This window comes from Psammomys obesus, unplaced genomic scaffold, assembly GCF_907164565.1.
Source record: "Psammomys obesus unplaced genomic scaffold, mPsaObe1.curated_primary_1811, whole genome shotgun sequence".
NCBI classification, from domain to species: Eukaryota; Metazoa; Chordata; class Mammalia; order Rodentia; family Muridae; genus Psammomys; species Psammomys obesus.
In genome coordinates, this window is record NW_026595809.1 from 1 (window position 1) to 19,142 (window position 19,142).

Consider the following 19,142-nt stretch of genomic DNA (forward strand, 5'->3'; position numbering starts at 1 on the left):
CCTCCGGGTTCCCACACCTGCTAGTCTTCTTCTCTCTACTCCAATTCGCCTTTTCCTGTCATGTCCTATCATCTTCCTTTCTGTCTTCCTGTCTGTCATCAGGAAGAAAAGCTCCCTGCCCTCAGCTGCAGTGAGGCAGACATGGCTGCATAAGCAAAGATGAGGAACGGGTCCACCTTGAAAACCCTCCCTGTCCTTTCTCAGCTTAAAAATGGAGAAACTTTGGGATAGTTGGACAAGAGGAGGTGAAAGCCAGGGAGAGCATGAAGAAAATCCTTACCAGCTTCACCTTAATGAACTCCAGCAGTCTCACATAAACCAACAGCTGCCACTTACTGAGCACATCTGGTGTAACCTTCATGTCATCACTAGTTCATGCTCCACTGAAATAGCCTAAAAGAGCATGCCGTCACTGTTCCCATGAGGCTAGGACAATCAAGGCATCTTTTCAGGGCCACATCAGAACATCTGGAGAAGACTAAGATCCAAGCCCCAGCCTCACTCATGCTCTTCACCATTCATCCAGTAAAGTCCATCCAGCCACCATGGGACACTGGGTCCAGCCAGCAAAGAGGAGGGATTTTCTGAGTTCACACTATCCCATCCCAGGTGTCCCAGGACACTGCAGACCCAAACACACCCCTGTCGCTGAGCCGCCCACCCTCTGACCCAGAAACCAGCAGGTCCAGGAGCACCTTCATCTCTCTCCCAACTCCCAACTCATCTGTCTCCCATTCTGATGCTGTGTCCTCCCTTGGAGGATCATGGGAGCCAGTCTGGACACTCAGAACCTTTGCTCCTGCCATCTTCACTGAGAAACAAATTTCCCCAGAAACAAATGCCTCCTTCTCATCCAAGAGAACAGAGGGCACATCAGGATCCAGGACGGACACCCTCCCAGGCCCTGGCCAGAAAGCAGCATCTGCTGGACCCTTACCTGCCAGACTGTACTCACTCAAGCCCTCCCCATCCAACAACACACAGGCTTTCCTATGTCTGCCTCTGCCCTTTGCCCCCCCATGCGGGTTTCAGAGTCCAGATGTATAGAACACTTTTGAATCTGCGTCAGTGCTGGGCCTGCTAGCCTGATATGCTTCTAGGGTAGGGTAGAGGCCATGAGTGAGCATGTACTCTGATGCCCTAGCCATCAGTGCCTGCCAAGCCCACAGGCAGGAAAAGCTAAAAGCAACCCAGCTCCACATCACTGATTTCACATTACACCGTCATGCTCGTGTTGGAAGATCTCAGAGCAAATCTGATCCTGTAATAGCTACCTTCTCACACTCCTGAATGCCACCTCTGGGCCCACACTCAACCCTGTCTACACCTACAATGAACCTTTCATGTCCTTTTGGCATGACATCTGTAATAACTTCTTGCTCATCGCAGTGTACACTGTGGGCCTTCTCTACCTGATACCCTGATGTCTTACATCTACGTGGCTTTAGAATATCCAGTATAATCTCTGTTCTCACTGGTGATGCCAATCTCAACTGTCCCTGCTACTAAGCTTAGTCCCCACGTCCAGTGCAGGAGATGAAAGGAGAAAGGCAGATTTCAACCCCAGTTTCTCCTTCTTTTCTTATCTTGATGACTTAAGTGTGGTGGATGATGAATGTGCCTCGACATTACAAAGCTGCGAAACTCCATGGGCACACAAATTAAACTGTATCACAAAGCACCACACTCAAAATTTGGTAAATGTGCCTGTTATCAGAGAAGAGTTTTGTGGGGAGAGTAGTGTCACTGGAATTACCTTATAGAAAGTTCTTGTATAGATTAATACCTTGGTTGTCCATCCTCTCCCTCTGTTGTCTTGTAGCCGTTTCAGATTTTGAGATTAAAAATACTTTTTTTTCTTTTTGCATTTCTGAATGTGTGTGTTCAAATGACACAGTGAGTGTGTGGAAGTCAAAGGAAATCTTGTGGAAGTCAGTTCTTTCCTCCCACTATGTGGGTTCTGAGGGCTGAACTTGGGCTGTCAGGCTTGGTGCAAGCACCTTTACCCAGTGTGCCATTTCATTGGGGTTTTATGAAGATGCTAAGCTATTTAGATCGTCATATTTATTGCCACACTGTTCTCATGAAGCCAGCCTAGTTGTCCATCCACAAGGAGAGCGTGGCACAGACACGATGGAATCTTACTCAGTTGTAAAGAAAATGAAGCTGTGCCATGGGTAGGAAAATGGAAAGAACTAGAAACTCATGTTTAGCAAAGCAGCCCAGACTCCCAATGACAAGAACTGTGTCTCTCATAGGAAGACCCAGATTTTAACTTACATGTGTGCATATTGGGGGATGTAGGTAATGAAATTAGGAAGAGGAGAGGGAGAGAAGAAAGCGGTCTGGGAAGAGAAGGTTGGCAATGGGGGAGGAAGAATAACAGTGCATGTTACAGAGGAGGGCTTCTGGGGGTGGGGAAGTGAAGCAGCAGGAAGACAGAGGGGGTGGAGATTAGTGAAAACAAGTTATGTCTGACTACAGCATAATGACACTCATTACTCCCTATGCTTAATTTCTAGTTATACTTTTCTTCATGCTTGAGAGAGAATTTCATGCATGTGTGCAATGAAATATGATCTTACACCCTCGTTTTCTTCTTCCAGATCTCACCACAGCCCCCAACATGCTCCTCTCCCAATGTCAGGTCTTCCCCCCCACAGCCCATTAAGTCCGAGAGGGGTGCTCGCTCATTCGTGAGCGGATGAGGGGCCGTCCACTGGAACATGGGGAACCCACAGTGGGAGCACCCCTCCCCAAAGAATGAAGGTCTCTCTGTCAGCTGTCAGTTGGCGACAGCTCCTCATTAAGTCGCAGGGTCTGGGGTGCACTTCCCCACTTATGCCAGGAGTTTGGCTGGCTTGACCTTGTTGTCTAGGTCTTCTGTGGGTTCATGAGTGTGATCGCCATGTCGTGTTCAGAAGACAGCATTCCACAGCACTGCTCCCCGTTTTCCAGCTCCCACAGTTTTCCTGCCTCTCTGGAACCTTCCCTGAGCCACGGTGGTGAGGCGGAGGTGTCGGTAAAGATGCCCCAGTTATTTGTGGTTGATACTCCAGCTCCTGTTCCAAGCACTTTGACCGATTAAGTGTCTGTGGACTGACTTCTGTCACAGAGAAAGAGGGTTTCCTCACCCAGGCTGAGAGCAGCCAGGGCTCTGTGTATAAAGAGAAATACTTAGAAGGCAGTTTGACAATGTGACCATCCTGAAACCAACTAAACAACTACTTTAGCTAAAACCTTTGGGACAGCTGGCTTTTCCCACTGTGCTGGTGGCTGGTCTTACCTCTCCGTAGGACCATGCCAGTCTTCTGCCAACTGGGACTTTCTTTGCCTTTCTCCCAATTCTGTGCAATGTACCGAGGACACGCGACTCTGTCTGGCTTCCCATTTCCCCGCCATGAGTGGGTAGTGGGTGTGGGTAGTGGAAGGTCTTGGTTCTACGTTTCTATGATCATGTGGTGGCAATCATGGCCTAGCTTTGAGGCTTCCCTAGGAACTCTGGTATTGGGAGTAGCACAGGGACAGATACGGCCTTGCGATGTGGCAGCGGATGCTGCTGGGCATTCCGTGTACTTCACCTGCCAGGGGCTCTGGGCCCACAGTTCTGGATCACCTACCGACCCCGCGTCTTCAGATTGTGACTGAGGACCCAGCCCTCCTCAGATATTAACTGTAGGGGCCTTCACACTAAAGTGTCCCAAATTCACAGCAACACGTCCTGTGTAATCAAAACAAAACCCCCCACCCTTGGATTCTTTCCTAAACCCCAAACCCATGTCTGCGAAGCCCTCCCTCCATCTGAGACCCTCAGTTCTCTATTTGGATGCTTCATATGCAGATACAACTCTGTCTTCAGTTCTGGAAATGTCCTAATCCACACTTACGCAACCCTGGCACATTTCCTTCTGTCCTGGAATCCACTGCATGAAAACCAGCCCAGAGGTGACCCCTCCTCCCTCCTTGCTGCCAGTGTCATAACCAAGGCACTTGCATGGCAGGGCAACCGTTGGGAGGAGAGACAAGATAATTATTAAACAGGAGCCAGAGCTGCCCTGCCAGCCTAGGGTATAAAGACACACCATGCCAGTGATTGCCATCCGCCTGTCCTGCCCACTGCCACCATGCTGGCCTCAGGGATGCTCCTGGTGGCTGTGCTGGCCTGTCTCAGCATCATGATCATAATGTCTGTGTGGAGGCAGAGGAGGCTGCTGAGGAAGATGCCTCCAGGGCCCACGCCCCTGCCCTTCCTTGGGAACTTTCTGGAACTGGACACAGAGAAGCTTTATGACTCCCTCTTAAAGGTGGTACTGGGCAGAGAGATGGGTGGGTCTGGGGTGTGGAGTATTCCTGGTGTGGCTTGGATTCTGAGGCAGAGGACCAACGAGGTCAGGATGCAGACTTGGGAATGGGAGGCTCAGGGTTGTGACAGCCAGATCTTGATGCATCTAAGTGCCAAACTCGGGACACTGGCAGCTCAAGGAATGGCATCTCTGCTGTTCTCATCATCCCCTCAGATCAAGGAGCAGTACGGGCCTGTGTTCACCATCCACCTGGGCCCTCGTCCTGTTGTGGTTCTGTGGGGGTATGATGCAGTGAAGGCGGCTCTGATGGACCAGGCCGAGGATTTCAGCGGCCGGGGAGAGCAAGCGTTCTTAGACTGGTTCTTCAAAGGCTATGGTGAGGAGGACAGCATGTGGGGGTTTGGGCCAGACAGATGTGTGGGGTGGGTTCCGCAGTTTTCCCTGACTCAGCCGCACAGTCAACGCCCTTTCTCTGCTCTTTGATCCACTTGTTCATGTGCTCTGTGGCCTTTTCTGGATTGTTTTCCAATTCCTATGTCCTTCTCTCCCTTCTGTGCTTCTCCACCTTCCTCCCTGGTCTGTCTTGATGAGTTGTCCTTCCCTGACCTTAGAAACTTCCAAAATTATTATTATTGTTGTTGTTATTATTGGATTTTTAAGTCAAGGTTTCTCTGTGTAACAGACCTGGCTATCCTGAACTGTCTTTGTGGACCAGGCTTCCCTTGAACACACAGAGATCTGCCTGCCTCTGCTTCCCGGGTGCGAGGATTAAAAAGGTCTGTGTCACTATGCCTGGCTAAACTTTTTTTATTGTTCAAATAAAAAAGGTTTGCTATATTTTTCTCATGCACACAAGTTCTCTCTTGTCTGTGAGCGTGAGCGTGTGTGCGCACACGCATGTGTGTGCGTGCAAACCAGTTATGATTTTTATTTTTTTAAATTTTTTATTTAATTTTATTTTATGTGCATTCGGGTTTTGCCTCCATTTGTCTGTGCGAGGGTGTTGGATCCCCTGGGACTGGAGTTATTCACAGGTGTGAGCTGCCATGTGGGTCCTGGGAACTGAACTCTGGTCTCCTGGAAGAGCAGCCAGAGCCTTAACCACCGAGCCATCTCCCCAGCCCCAGTGATGATCTTGTGTCTTGTGACCTACACCCCTTCCTTCTCTCGCTTTGGCTTTCTCCTTGTTTGTCTACATTGCTGTCTATCCTGCCACAACCTCTCCTTTAATCATTTGTAATATTTATTTTTATTTTAGTTTTGTTTTTTTGTATGTTTTTTTTATTCGTGCATGATGTCTGTGCACCATGTGCCTTCTTGGTGTCCTCGGAGGCCAGAAGAGGGCATCTGATTCCCTGGGACTTATAAACTGCTATGCGCTAACACAGGGATTCTCGGAATCCAGCCCTTGTCATCTAGATGGAAGCAGAGCCTCTGCTCAGAGCTGCTGAACCGTCTCTCCGCCCCTCTTCTTCTTTTTGTTGTCTCCCAGTATTTCATGTCTCTGACGCTCAGTCTGAATTTGGATCTTTCTCAAGTTCCCCAGCCCCTGGTGTTCTTGCTCTTCCCTTTACCCACCTCTCCCCCTCCTGCCCTGTGCGCAGTCCCACACTTTCTAGGCTGCGGTCAGAGGTGCTCTGTTGTCCAGATGTCACTGTAACCGCTTCCTGTGTTTGTGCTCGGCTCCCCAGGCGTGGTGTTCAGCAATGGGGAGCGGGCCAAGCAGCTCAGGCGCTTCTCCATCGCCACACTGCGGGACTTCGGCTTTGGCAAGCGTGGCATCGAGGAGCGCATCATAGAAGAGACAGGCTTTCTCATACAGGCCTTTCGGGACACAAACGGTGAGGGCGGGGTCACGGAGTCCATGGGAAGGATAAGAGAGACAACAGATTCTGGGGAGTTTTGTGTTAAGACAGGCAGTGGGGACTTTAGGAAAGGCTCGGGAGTCTCTGGTGCTCAGGCTGCCCATCCGGAAATCCAGCTGAGTCCTGCTTCCCGGATCCTCTACTCTTTCAACCCCGGCCCTCCACCCAGGTGCTTGCATAGACCCCACCTTCTTCATGAGCCGAACAGTCTCCAATGTCATTTGCTCCCTCGTGTTTGGAGACCGCTTTGAGTACGACAACAAGGAATTCCTGTCACTGTTGGGCATGATGATGCGGAGCTTCCAGTTCACAGCCACTTCAGCTGGACAGGTAACCAGTTCAAGCCCCAGCCCGGTCCCGCCCAAATGCTCCCACCGTGTCCTGGCACAGCCACCAATGCCTCCATCTGCCATGTTTCTCTGGATGCGATCTCCTCAAATAGGACAACTAAACAAAGAGCTCAAACCCTAAGGAAGGGGCCAATACAGAATCCCCATGGCAACTGACTACCTCAACAGATGCCAAGCCAATCAGTGTGCTGCTAGGTGCGGCCCTCTACCCAGCCTCCATCCTGGGCAGCTGACTGCTCTCAACTTACCTTAATCTCTGACAGTTGCTACTCGGCCCCCTTGGATGACTCCACACACAGAACAGTGGCTGCGTCAGGTCCCCCGTACACACAGGGACATTTGTGCCCACAAAGTCCAACCCACTGCAACTGTCTGTCCTCCATACACATCCTAGACCGGCCCACTGACGTACCCAGACAGGGGCTGGGGAGACTCTTCTGTGCTCAAGGGCAAGGACTGCTCCTGCAGAGGACCAAGTGAACAAAAAATAAATAAATAAAAGGGGAACATGGCTGGTCCTAGGTATGGTGGAAGAGAAAGTTCATTGTAGAGAGCATAGCCAGAGTCAGGGTCATCTGAGAGAGTACAGAGTGGACCCTGAGCCATGGGGGGTGGGGGAAGCAGGAAGAGAAAAGAGAGGGGAGCAAAGAGGAATGAGGCCAGAAGCAGCCAGGAGGCCAAAAGGTATTAACAGAGGGGGTAACCAAAATGGATGGCTTATATAGGGAAGGGCAGCTAGGGGAAGGGCAGCCCAGCACTTGGGGTGAAGTTTAGGGGAGGGGGTGCAGAATGCCAGCCAGGAGAATTCTGTAACAGGCAGGGACTGAGGGATGCAGGGATGCCCAGGTCTGATCTAAGGTGTTAAATGGGAATCTCAGTCAGCCTAGTCCCAGTTTGAAAACTAACACCAAGTTTAAGTGGCTCACAACTGCCTGTGACTCTAGCTCTAAGGGGACCCAACACCTTTGGCTCCTGTGGTTGTGCGTGCACACACAGAAACACACGCACACACACAGACAGAGACAGAGAGATTTATGCACATAATTAAAGATAAAATAAGTATCAAAAATGCTTTTAGAAATATCCATACATGTTTTCCTATTCAATCCACATAAATGAGTGAAAACCTGAACACACATCCCAGCTGAGACCACGAACACCTCGATGATCGTCTACCCCGATTCCCCCCAGAAGTGTCCTCCAACCAGGGCCACTCAGCGAACCTTAGAGTACTCTAGGCATTGCACTTGAACACCCAAACACTTGCACCCAAGTTTTCTCTACTGTGATGCTGGACAACAGCCTCACTTAATGCCTACACGCATGCACACAACCCACAACCCTAACCCAGTCATCTGGAAAGCTGTGCCAGCCTGGCCTTTCTGAGTGTCTAGCTACCTGTGGGATTATCCCAACAGACACACTCAACAATGGCTCACCAAGTCGGCCTCCCGCCTAACCTCATTTGAATACGTACATACTTAGATTTCTGCCTTTATCAGTCCTTACCCTAATATCCGATGCTTTGGGCATGTCCCAGCCCATCTTACCCAAATTCATGGGTAACATTCCTCACAACCCCCCTGTGGAAATGTAATTGTGCTCCCTTCAACCAGCAACTAAATACCTGGGAACCAGGCCAAGGCTTTGAAGCTTTCTATGCTCTTTCTCAGGACCTCTTCCCTTTGGGTCCTGACACTGACAGCTGTCCCCCCACCATTTCCTCTCCCCTTCCCCAGCTCTTTGAGATGTTTTCTTCCGTGATGAAGCACCTGCCAGGATCACAGCATCAGGCCTTCAAGGAGATTCAGGGGCTGGAGGACTTCGTAGCCAGGAAGGTGGAGCAGAACCAGTGCACCCTGGATCCCAATTCCCCCCGGGACTTCATCGACTCCTTCCTCATCCGAATGCAGGAGGTGCGCCCAGTTGATATGGTGGATGGTTAAAATGTGGGGCTGGGGAAAGGGGCAGGAGCAGAAGGTCATGTCTGTCAGCCCCCGGTCCCCTCACCCTCCCATCACTATTATCGCCACTGTCCCATCTACGGAGCCCTCCTGAGGAGGAGTGTGTGTGCAAGCATGCACACCGACCACTCACCAGGTGCAGGCATCGCTTTGCAGTGTTTGACAGCATTCACTCACGTAGAACCAGTGCTGGCTTGGGAGCACATTCCATTTTGACCCGAGGTCTAGAATTAGGAAACTGCAACCCAGAGAGGACAGGCTGCTTGTCTGCCATTGGTTGAAGAACACTTGCTGCACAGGTGTGGGGAAACGACTTTGAACCCCCAGAAGCCATGCGAAAAGCCACGCATGGCCATGGCTGCCAGTGAGCTCAGCACTGGAGGGCAGAGACACTCGGATCCTAGGAGCTCTCTGGACAGCCAGGTAGTTCAAGGCCAGACTGTCTCAAAGGAGTAAGGTGAAGACTGAAAAAGATGCCCAGTGCTCTCCTCCAGCTGCCTCAGTTCGCTCACAAGTGTGGGCATCAGTGTGCACACATGTACCCACAAGTAATCAGCACACACTTGTGTGTGCGCACACACACACACACACACACACACACACACACACACACACGGGAGGAATTTCCTCCAGGGGTACCTTCAAATTGGGATGGAATAAGATGCTATCAGTACAAATTCTGATTCTTCATTTCACAGAATCTGCTTCAAACTTTCTTCATCTGTCTCTCTCTCTCTCCCTGTTCTTACTCCTCCTTCTCTCTCCTTTTTAAAAGCATTACTACTATTTAATCAAATAGGATTTTTTCAGGAAAAGGATAGAGATTCACCCAGGGAAAAACAAAGGAAGAAGTTGTTTTGGAAAAGCCAGCATCCTAGTTTGTCAAGGTCTCTCTTTCCATCTTAAATCTGAACCTAAGATTAGTGAATCCAGGGAAAACCCCGAAAGAGTGATGAATGGACTCAGCACAAATGCTTCTCTCCCTGTAGGAGAAGCAGAACCCCAAAACTCAGTTTCACATGAGGAATCTGTTGATGACCACATTGAACCTTTTCTTCGCGGGTACTGAGACGGTCAGCACAACCATGCGCTTCGGCTTCCTGCTGCTCATGAAGAACCCTGACATTGCAGGTAAGGCTACAGGGGTCAGGGAAGTGGAGGCCACGGACCCCCCACCAACGTGCTGGAAATTGGTTACCCTAACCCCTACTCTCTCAGCTCTCTGGGTCCTCAGATAGTCTCTGATGGGCAGAGAAAAGCACCTGTGCTGACAGGCTTCTCCAGATTTTAACATCTTCTTCAAGGAGCTCTGAGGAAGCACAACAAATGGCAAAGCTGAGGGGAGACTGAGGGGCAAGTGAGGAGCAGCTCTGCTGCAGAGGAGCAGTGGGCTGAGCAAGAGTCCCTGAGGGGCCCGGCTGTTGCCTAAGGGTTCTTTTGTGGGTAGGAGGAGGAAGAGTCGGTTGCTAGGGGCAAGGTGTGGGTGGTTTTGCAGTTTGATTGACAAGCTTGAGGTACACCTGTGTTAACTGGGCGTGTCATTTCCCGTTTGCATGTAGTCTCAGTTATGGGCTCGTCCCAATCCCATGCAGCCATAAGATGGCCAACCGGCTGTTTCCCCCAAAGTTCACTCACAGATAACAATTTGCCTTCCTCAGCATGCACCTAAAACCTGTTCAGGCTGGGTTGGTCCACTGGCCCTAGTTCTGGGATATGTTCAACAATGTTGAACATATGTTGCTATGGTGATGTTCCAGGATGTTGGGATGGATGTGACTGGTTGCCATGTTTAGAGAAGGGTTTTTCTGGAGCTGAACGTTGATGGGAGTCCTAGGGTGCTAATGTATCCCTGCAAAATGCCCTTCTCAATTTGAGTCTCACTAGCAGTGAGAACAGTGGGAAGGCCTGAGCTGGTTTGTAAAGTGCTCTTCTCAACCATACAAGGTCCCTGGCCTGTCTCGGACCATTCTGTAAGTCTCTTTTACAAAGTGATTCTGGCCCAAGGTGAAGAGGACCCTGTTCCAGCACCACATATGGCCACCATCTACTGGGAATGGTCTCAACATGGCACCTGTAATTCCACACCACCATGTTTTTTGCATATTTAATCTATCTTTCCTTTCTAGACTCTAAACATATATTTCTTTTCTCAGCCAAGATGCATGAAGAGATTGACCGGGTGGTTGGCCGGAACCGGCCCCCCAAGTACGACGACCGGATGGAGATGCCCTACACTGAGGCTGTGGTCCATGAGATACAGAGATTTGCAGACATACTACCTTTTGGATTTGCTCATAGTACCTATAAGGACATCATGTTTCAAGACTTCCTCATCCCCAAGGTGCTGTCCTGCCTAGACTGAAAGAGCCTTCAGTTCACTCCTCATGTCCCAGCAATCTATCCCCACTCAGAGTTTTCTATACCACCCTTCCTTCTCAGTCAAACACTTGCTCGCTCAGAGCTGTCCTTCCCCAAGTCTCCTGAATCCTGGCTCTCCCTATTTTCCAGGGATCAACCTCATGTTTAGCAAACTCCTATTGTAAGGACCAAGAATCCATTTTGCTAGAACTTGTTACTTATGTTGAAGAGTCTCATGGTGCCACAGACCAGCGCTGTAGGGTGCCCCGTGTCCGCGGGAAAATCAGAGAATTCAGATATCAGGTTAGGCACAGATAGGCGAGATGACGGAGACCACACCACGTAAGGTTGATTTGGATCTTCTGCGCTTTACTGAAGTTTAAGCCAACACTTTTATAGTAATCTTACAAAGAAGCACCTTAAAGTTGACATATCCCCCCAGAACATTTACAAAGTTTATATTTTAACTGAAAGAGTATCCTGGTAGAAGCAGTGTCTACAAAAATGTTGGCCTAACAGCCTCTTAAGCAGAGCAAATCTAGAACTAGTGACATGTTTGCCAATTTAGCGAGTAGAGAGCCAAGGGCTTGTTAAACTTGTGGTGTGTTTACGTAGTTTATTGTTAGTTAATTAGGGGTTGTTAATAATCCTCCGAACTAGGTCAGCTAAAGATTTACAACCCCCCTGGAGGTAAGCACTGCGGGGAATTCCTCCTGTTTGGCTTCCTAAGGATTTACAATCTTTTCTTAGAGATAAGATACTTGAGCTAGCCTGTCTGTAAAACTCATAGTATAATACAAAACTTTTTGACCTCCTATGTTTGCCTATCTTCTTTCTGCCTCATCATAAATACCCGTGTTAGGTAATGGTTTTGTAGTAGCTTTACTGGAGTGGGAATATCCAGAGCATTTATCCTAACAGATCCTGATTAAACATTTTCTTTAGAAAGCCCTAAAACTCTTGTCCTTTTACTATCTACAATGTTTTATATTTTCCACAAGCAATTCCTGATGCTGAATCTTATTTATTACCTCTCCTAAAATTTTATTTTCCTTCTACTCTTATTTGCTAAAGCTTTTAGTGATCTATTAGAAATGTTTCCTTGAATAGTTAATTGTACTGTTTCAAGAATCATAGAGAAACAGAAAAAAAGGAGCTCATCAATTCAAGTCTTGCATCTGAGAAAGCAGGATTATACCAGCACGTCATATTTCAATAGGGTATTTTTGCCAGGGACTTCCAGGGAGCCAATTGCCGCAGGAAACGTATCTCCTCGTCTGTTTGAATAATTTTATGTTTGCATAACACATTTTTATGTTACATAGACGGTTTCTGGAGTTAGTGTAGCATCATGGCCTCCAAACAGTCATCGGAGGCACACAAAACCCAAACCCTCTGTCTCAGGGAGTGTGAACTTTCTGGTCCCACAACCTCCAGAACTGAGAGGCACGAGCTTGCTCCTTCCCTAACATTCTGCTTCACGAGGCACAAACTGTGTGTCTCTCAAGTGACCTTTCTCAGAAAACAGGAACTACAACTTCTCCAAAAGAACTGTCCCCAGTATGTTAACCTCACATTCCCTGACACCTCTCCCTCAGCAAACTCCATCTTCTGCTTCTCCTCTTCCAATCTTGTGAGCTCTGAGGATGCTCATCTCTCATGCTGTCTTCTCAGTCCCCCTGCTCCTCTCTTTCAGGGCACTGATGTGTGGCCTGTACTGAGCTCTGTGATGAAAGACCCCAAGTTCTTCTCCAAACCCAACGACTTTAACCCTCAGCACTTCTTGGATGACAAGGGGCGGTTTAAGAAGAGCGATGCATTTATGCCCTTTTCCATTGGTAAGATGCCCCTGCTCCCAGTCACAGGGGTAATGCTTTCTGGTTCCCCTCTCAGAAGAGTAGACTTGTAACTATCTCCCCCTTGGACCTTACTGTTGTAGTCTACCTTCCAGCCAACCAAGTGGACTTGGGCTAGAGGAGAGGCATATTCAAACCGTTTTCAGAGATGGGAAGAATCAAGGGCAATCTGAGTCTGAGTTCTTCCCCAGGTCACACAGATAGGTCTTTACACTCCTTTAGAGGTGAGAGCAGAGCAGAGCAGAGCACATTTGGGGGTCTGTTTCTTGGAGGAGTATGCAGATTTCCTGTGGTACCAGCCTGTCATGGGTCACCTCTTCTCACATACACAGGGAACAGAGACTCAGAGAGGTCACTCAGAGGTCACTCAGACTGCAGCGCTGCAAGCACTTCTCCCTTGGGGGGTCCAGCTGTGGGCCTGGCATAGGGCGAGGCAGCAGGGAAATTCATTTCACTTCCATCCTCTACTCCCCTCCCGTCCTCTCCAGGAAAGCGGTACTGTTTTGGAGAAAAACTGGCTAAGATGGAGCTCTTCATCTTCTTCACAACCATCATGCAGAACTTCAGCTTCAAGTCCCCACAGGCGCCCCAAGACATAGATGTGTCCCCACAATATGTCGGCTTTGCCACAATCCCACGCAAATTCACCATGAGTTTTCTGCCTCGCTGAGCCAGGACTCTGTGGGGTGGAGGGAGTGAGCATGCCCAGAAAGAGGTCAGGGCTAATAGAGTTGGGAATAAAGGACAACATGAAAAGTAGATGAAAGTCTGGGGCCACCTTCCTGAAGACAGGTTCCTCAAAGGTGGGATGAGAGGCTGGGAAATCTGTCCCAAGTATCTGATAGTCATAATTAAATTTACTGTTGATTGTGCAAGAATTCTGCATGGATTTCATTGGAAAAGCAACACACCATCTCCTCTCTTAGTCCTCAGAAACCTACATGGGAAGAGAAATTGTATTCATGTATATTTTACAAAGTGACAAGATTGAGGTTCGGAATGTTCAAGTCATTGGTCTGCCTTGAGATCGTTCCTGTAATTCCATCACTTTGGGCATCTGATGCAGGGTGATTGTCACGAGTGTAAGGCTAGTCTGGGCTATATAGTGAGTTATGGTTAGTTAGTGCTACACTGTGAGAGTTTGACTCAAGTAAAAAAAACTTTTAGGAAGGATAGTTGACTAGAAGTATTTTTGTGTGGTCAGTTGAAGAAAACTGTTGACTCCATTCGAAATGGAAGGCCACAAGGCATGACAGATCAGCTGAGATCACAGAAGAACTGAAGGGTGATGCACTAGACCCAGAAAGTTCAGCTGAAAACAGTGCCAGCTGTATGATTCCCCAGCAGGAGGAGGGAAGGCAGAGGCCTCATTCAATTGCAGCCCAGATACACAGGAAACATGAAAAGTTCCACCTGAATTCAAGGATACTGAAGTGGGTGAGAGGTCAGATGAGGATATCAAAAGTTTACCAGAAAAATGATTAATGACCTTAAAAAGGATATGATTGACAAGTGGAGGAAAGAAATCAACGTGATACTCGTTGAGGAAAGACAGCAACCTAGAAGAAAAGACAATAAAGAATGACCAAGGAAATGGTGATGTCGCTGGAAAAGCCAGCAAGGTGAAAGAGAAATTCATTAAGAAAGTTGCAAAGCAAGCAACATAATAAAGATGTTGAGGATTAAAAAAAACAAACCAAAAAACAGTAACATAAAAGCACAACAACAACAACAACAACAAAAACCAGACTCCTCCCCCCCCAAACCCACAGTGCAAATAATCAGTAATGTACTGGACTAATCAGAAAGAAGAGTATCAGGGATGGAGGGCAAGGTTGATAAAATAATATATTTGGGGCTGGAGAAAGATGGTTTAGTGTTTAAGAGCAGCTCTTGCAGAGGACCTGGCTGGATTCCCAGTGCCCCCATGGTGGCTCACAAATACCTGTAACTTCGGTTCCAGGGCATCCAGTTTTCTTTCCTAGCTTCATCAGGCACTGGGCATGCATGCATTGCCCTCACACACATGCCAACAAAACACTAATACACATAAAAATAAGAATATAAAAATTCTGTATTTAAATATCAGTAAAGAATGAGCATGGCCTACACTTGTCATAACTTTAAGATATTTAATACTCAGCATACTAAACCTGAGTGTTCAAGGATACAGAAAGAAGTTGAGATAAAGTTAAAAGTATAGAAATTCTATCAATAAAAAATACAAATAAATTCCCCGATGTTTCAAAAAATCAGAAACATTTGCAATTCCAACAGACATGACTGGAGAAGAAACTGTCTACAACATACTATGGTTAAGATGTCTAAAGTACAAAACAACAACAAAAAACAGTATTAAAAATTGTAAGGATGAAACTCCAGTTGACCTACAAAGGTGAATACATCAGAATATAATAACTCCAGCTCTCTCATCAACAGCCTTAAAATCCAGGAGGCATGAAATGAAAGCAAATAACTGCCCAATAGGATTTTTATACCCATCAATACTGTCATTTAAGATTAAGGAGAACTAAAGACACATGAAAACAAATGTCAGGTCAGCATTACAGAAGATGTTTAAAGGGATATCTCACAGGGATAAGGATGAACAAAGCAAGCCAGTATGTTCAACATGGTACCGATAAGGAAGTGAAACTAACAAAATCACAAAAATCAGCAAATGCCTCTCAATAATAATCTTAAATATAAGTAACCTCCCATTTCTTTCTGTCACCCTCAACATATCCATCAACTTGAATGAAGAAAAATTATAATAATTAGAAAAGAAAGAAAGAAAGAAAGAAAGAAAGAAAGAAAGAAAGAAAGAAAAAGAAGGCGCATTGGCAGAGGAGGTATTGCAGTGGAATTTGAAGCAAAATGGTCTCAAATCACCAACAAAAAGATAATGTTTATCTGATGGGATTAAAAGGAACATACAACATACCTACATTTGCTTCCGAATAGCCAAGATATGAGGTCAGCCACCAGCAGATGAATGTATAAAGAAAATGGGGTAAACACACACCACAGAATATTATTTAAGAATAAACAAAAAATAAAATTATGACATTCACAGGATATGAACAGAACTGAGATCATTATGTTAAAGAAAGTAACGCAAAATCAAGTTTTCTGTTATTGTTATGTGTTCAATCTGGATTTAAGTGTGTGTGTGTGTGTCTGGGAAAGGGACTATGGGAGAGGAGAAAGATCCAAAGGAAGTAGGGAGTTTGAGAAAGAAGCAGTAGATTTCGTGTGACTTGAGAGTAGGAGGGAGAACAGTCTGGCATATGTATGTGTGTGAAGGTCATGAAGCTAGGAGAGGGGGAGCCATGACAGAGGAGGGAGACAGCAGAAGGCGCTCCATCTAGCCCATCAGTGAAAGTTCATGAGATGCACACTAGCATACCACTCTCCTACACAGCTCATGTCCTTTGCTCATGTCCTTTGACAGCCCTAGCTGTCGGACCTCAGGGGGATCTGAAGGCCTCCTCTATTCCCTGAGCTACACAGACTAATCTGGGGCTTTGTAGGGTTGAGTGATTCATGAGTGTGTTGGCTGGTTTTCTTGACAACTTGACCCAAGCTCGAGGCACTAGAGAGGAGAGAGCCTCAACTGAGAAAACTGAGAAAATGCCTCCATAAGATCAGTCTGTAGGCAGGCCTGTGGAGCATTTTCTTAATTTGCAACTGATGGGGGAGGGCCCAGCCCATGGTGGGTGGGGCCATCGCTGGGCTGGTGGTCCTGGGGTCTATAAGAAAGCAGGCTGAGCAGCCATGGGGAGCGAGTCAGTGAGCAGCACCCCACCATTGTCTCTGTATCAGCTCCTGCCTCCAGGCTCCTGCTCTGTTTGAGTTCCTGCCCTGTCTTCCTTTGATGGTGAACTGTGGTGTGGAAGTGTGAGCCAAATAAACCCTTTCTTCCTCAAGTTGCTTTGGTCATAGTGTTTCTTATAGTAATAGTTCCCCTAACTAAGACAATGAGGACTAGCTGTTACTGGCCTAGTCTGAAGACCTCAGTGTAGGAGCTGTTTGGAAATAGGATATAGTTAAAAAGAGAGCAGTCTGGAGTAGGATGTGTGTTCTTATGAGAAAGTGCACTTGAGGGGGCTAATGAGCTGGCTCAGTGGATACAGCATTTGCTCTGTAAGCAGGAGGACCCAGGGTCATATCTCCAGCACCCACATCAAAGTCAGGTTGGCCCAGTGGTGGAGACAGAGGATCCCCTGGGCAGTATGGCCAGCTAGACTGTGAGCTTTGGGGTCAGCAGGAGATACTGCCTCACTAAGCAAAGTGGAGAGTGACCAAGGAAGACATCCGGTGTCAACCTCTGGCTTCCACACACATGAACACGCATGTGCAGAAGTGCCCACATTTAACACATGAACACATGTATGCACATATAAGACAACAATAGAGTGCACATATGAAGACACACAAATACTGAGAATGTCATGTCATCATAAGGCAGAAGAAGCTGGGGTGATGGCCAGCTACTGTGGATATCACAGTCATTAAAAGTGCGGAAGAGGAGAGGCAAGGAAGGGTTCCCACATGTGTTCCAGATGTTAGGGTTCTGCTGAGCCTTGATTATGAACTTCCAGCTTCCAGAACTAAGTCAAGTGTCCTCTGCTCCGCCCACTCTAGGGAAGGACTACATGGGAAGAAGGCAGTGGCTGGTACACACAAGATATTCCACCTACTCTTGCCTGGGCTTAGTCTGGAAAGAACGAGTGTGTGTGTGTGTGTGTGTGTGTGTGTGTGTGTGTGTGTGTGTATCTGTGGTATGTGTAGGTATGTGTGCATGTGTATGTATGTGTACATATGTGTATTTGTAGTATGTATGTATATGTATATTTGTGTATGTGTTTATGACTTATGTGTGTATGCACACATGTGCATGTGGATCTGTATGTTTGTATGTATGTATGTGTGTGTGTGTGTGTGTGTGCACTCACACGTGATCTTGTTTTAGGGAGCGCTGACTTGGAAGATGAGGCTGGTGAGTATGTAATTCCCTGAAGCATCGCCTGTACCCCTCCTCCCCACTGAGGTGAGGTCACCTCGTTCTCGAGCATTCCTGCACCATGTTATGATCCAGTGTCACTTTCCTCCCGCAGGGAAGAACGGAAATGAGGAGTGGGGTAGCAAAGAGGCTCAGGGAGGCCCCAGACATGGCAGCAAGCTGGTGCAGCACTGCGGTGCTCCCGTCAGAGCTGAGTCTCCTGTCTGGACAAGGTTGGACTAGGTACTGGGGCTTGTGATGTTATCTCTCATCAGCTCTGGGGGCATCTTAATAGAGTTACCTGTCTCTAAGGGACTTATCATGGTGATAGTCATCGGTCATGTTGAAGCAGGTCTCACTGTGCGGAGCAGGCTGGCCTGGAACTCACAGATCTCCACTTGCCTTTGCCCCCTAAGCGCTGGTCTTACAGGCCTGCACCACCACGTTGCTTGTATTGTATAATTTGTGTGTGCAGATGTGCCTGGGAGGGGTACGTGCAAGTGACTGTGTGCAGGAGCTTAAGGACATCAGAGGACTCTGGTCCTCAGAGCTGGAGTCGCATGCGGTTATGGGCTGCCCACCGTAGGTGCTGGCAACTGAACGGGTTAAGATCAACCACGCTCTTAACCTGTGTGCTAGCTCGTGAGTCCCACGTTCCCCATTTCTACAGGAAGTTTTGAGGAACTGATTTTTTTTTTTTGCCCTCTTCCTCTCCATCTTAGAAGATAAAGGCTCCACCCCACCCCAAGCCAATCCTGGCCTCAGGCCTCTCCAGTTTCTCCTTTGGCCATTGAGTGTACAGTGTTCTGGTACTCTTGGAAATGGAGGTCCCCCCCCTGTGGTCTTTAAGACTACGCTGGCCGTCTTCACCCGACCACATCCCACCACCATTGGGGCTACCATCCCACAGTTTTTTTAGGCCCAGCTGGGCTATTGTACTCCCTTTTGCCCTCTTCTTCCACCTTCATTTTGGAGCTTCCTGTAAATTCCAAAGCTCCTTTAGGCCCTCTTTTCTTTTGTGACTCCATCCCTCAACCCTTTCATCTAGAAGCAGGATAAGACCCTGCTTCTAGAGCTCAGTTTTTGTCCCCACCTTCTGGCCTCTTCAAAAACCCTGGCTTAGCCAGGGTAAGCTCCTGACCCTCATTAGGTGTGGTGATGAGCCACTGAACAAGTTGGACCTTGTTCAGTCCTCCCTGAATCCTGAGGATTCCCATGACTACCAGCTGCAGGAACTTTTTTCTTCCTCTTTCTCGTCCACAGGAACAACATCTTTCACACCCCTGTTCCAGCTCCAGATGCCTCTCAGAAAACCTCCATCCTCTACAGCTGGCACCTGATCAGAAGCACCCTAGAGCCGTTTGCCTTTGCAATCAAATTTGGCCTCAATATCCCTTAGATAATTAATCCAAATGGCCATGCAAAGGCATGATAGACCCC

The 19,142-nt window shown here is 47.8% G+C and overlaps 1 protein-coding gene across 1 annotated transcript; it reads left to right on the forward strand.

Annotated features, from left to right (window-relative positions):
- Positions 1-4,099: 4,099 nt before the first annotated feature.
- LOC129685893 (cytochrome P450 2A8-like) lies at positions 4,100-13,575 on the forward strand. Its single transcript, XM_055619413.1, has 9 exons — positions 4,100-4,304; positions 4,518-4,680; positions 5,996-6,145; positions 6,339-6,499; positions 8,259-8,435; positions 9,473-9,614; positions 10,637-10,824; positions 12,538-12,679; positions 13,186-13,575. The coding sequence occupies exons 1-9, from the start codon at positions 4,125-4,127 to the stop codon at positions 13,365-13,367; spliced, it is 1,485 nt and encodes a 494-aa protein (XP_055475388.1). The 5' UTR covers positions 4,100-4,124; the 3' UTR covers positions 13,368-13,575.
- The last annotated feature ends 5,567 nt before the right edge of the window (positions 13,576-19,142 follow it).

What these genes read in the sequence shown, in the direction of transcription:
- LOC129685893 (XM_055619413.1), top strand. Translation starts at nt 4,125, where the DNA reads ATGCTGGCCTCAGGGATGCTCCTGGTGGCTGTGCTGGCCTGTCTCAGC. An exon ending in CAGCCACTTCAGCTGGACAG is followed by an intron (nt 6,500 to 8,258) that starts GTAACCAGTTCA and finishes CCCCTTCCCCAG; the next exon opens with CTCTTTGAGATGTTTTCTTC. An exon ending in ATTTATGCCCTTTTCCATTG is followed by an intron (nt 12,680 to 13,185) that starts GTAAGATGCCCC and finishes CGTCCTCTCCAG; the next exon opens with GAAAGCGGTACTGTTTTGGA.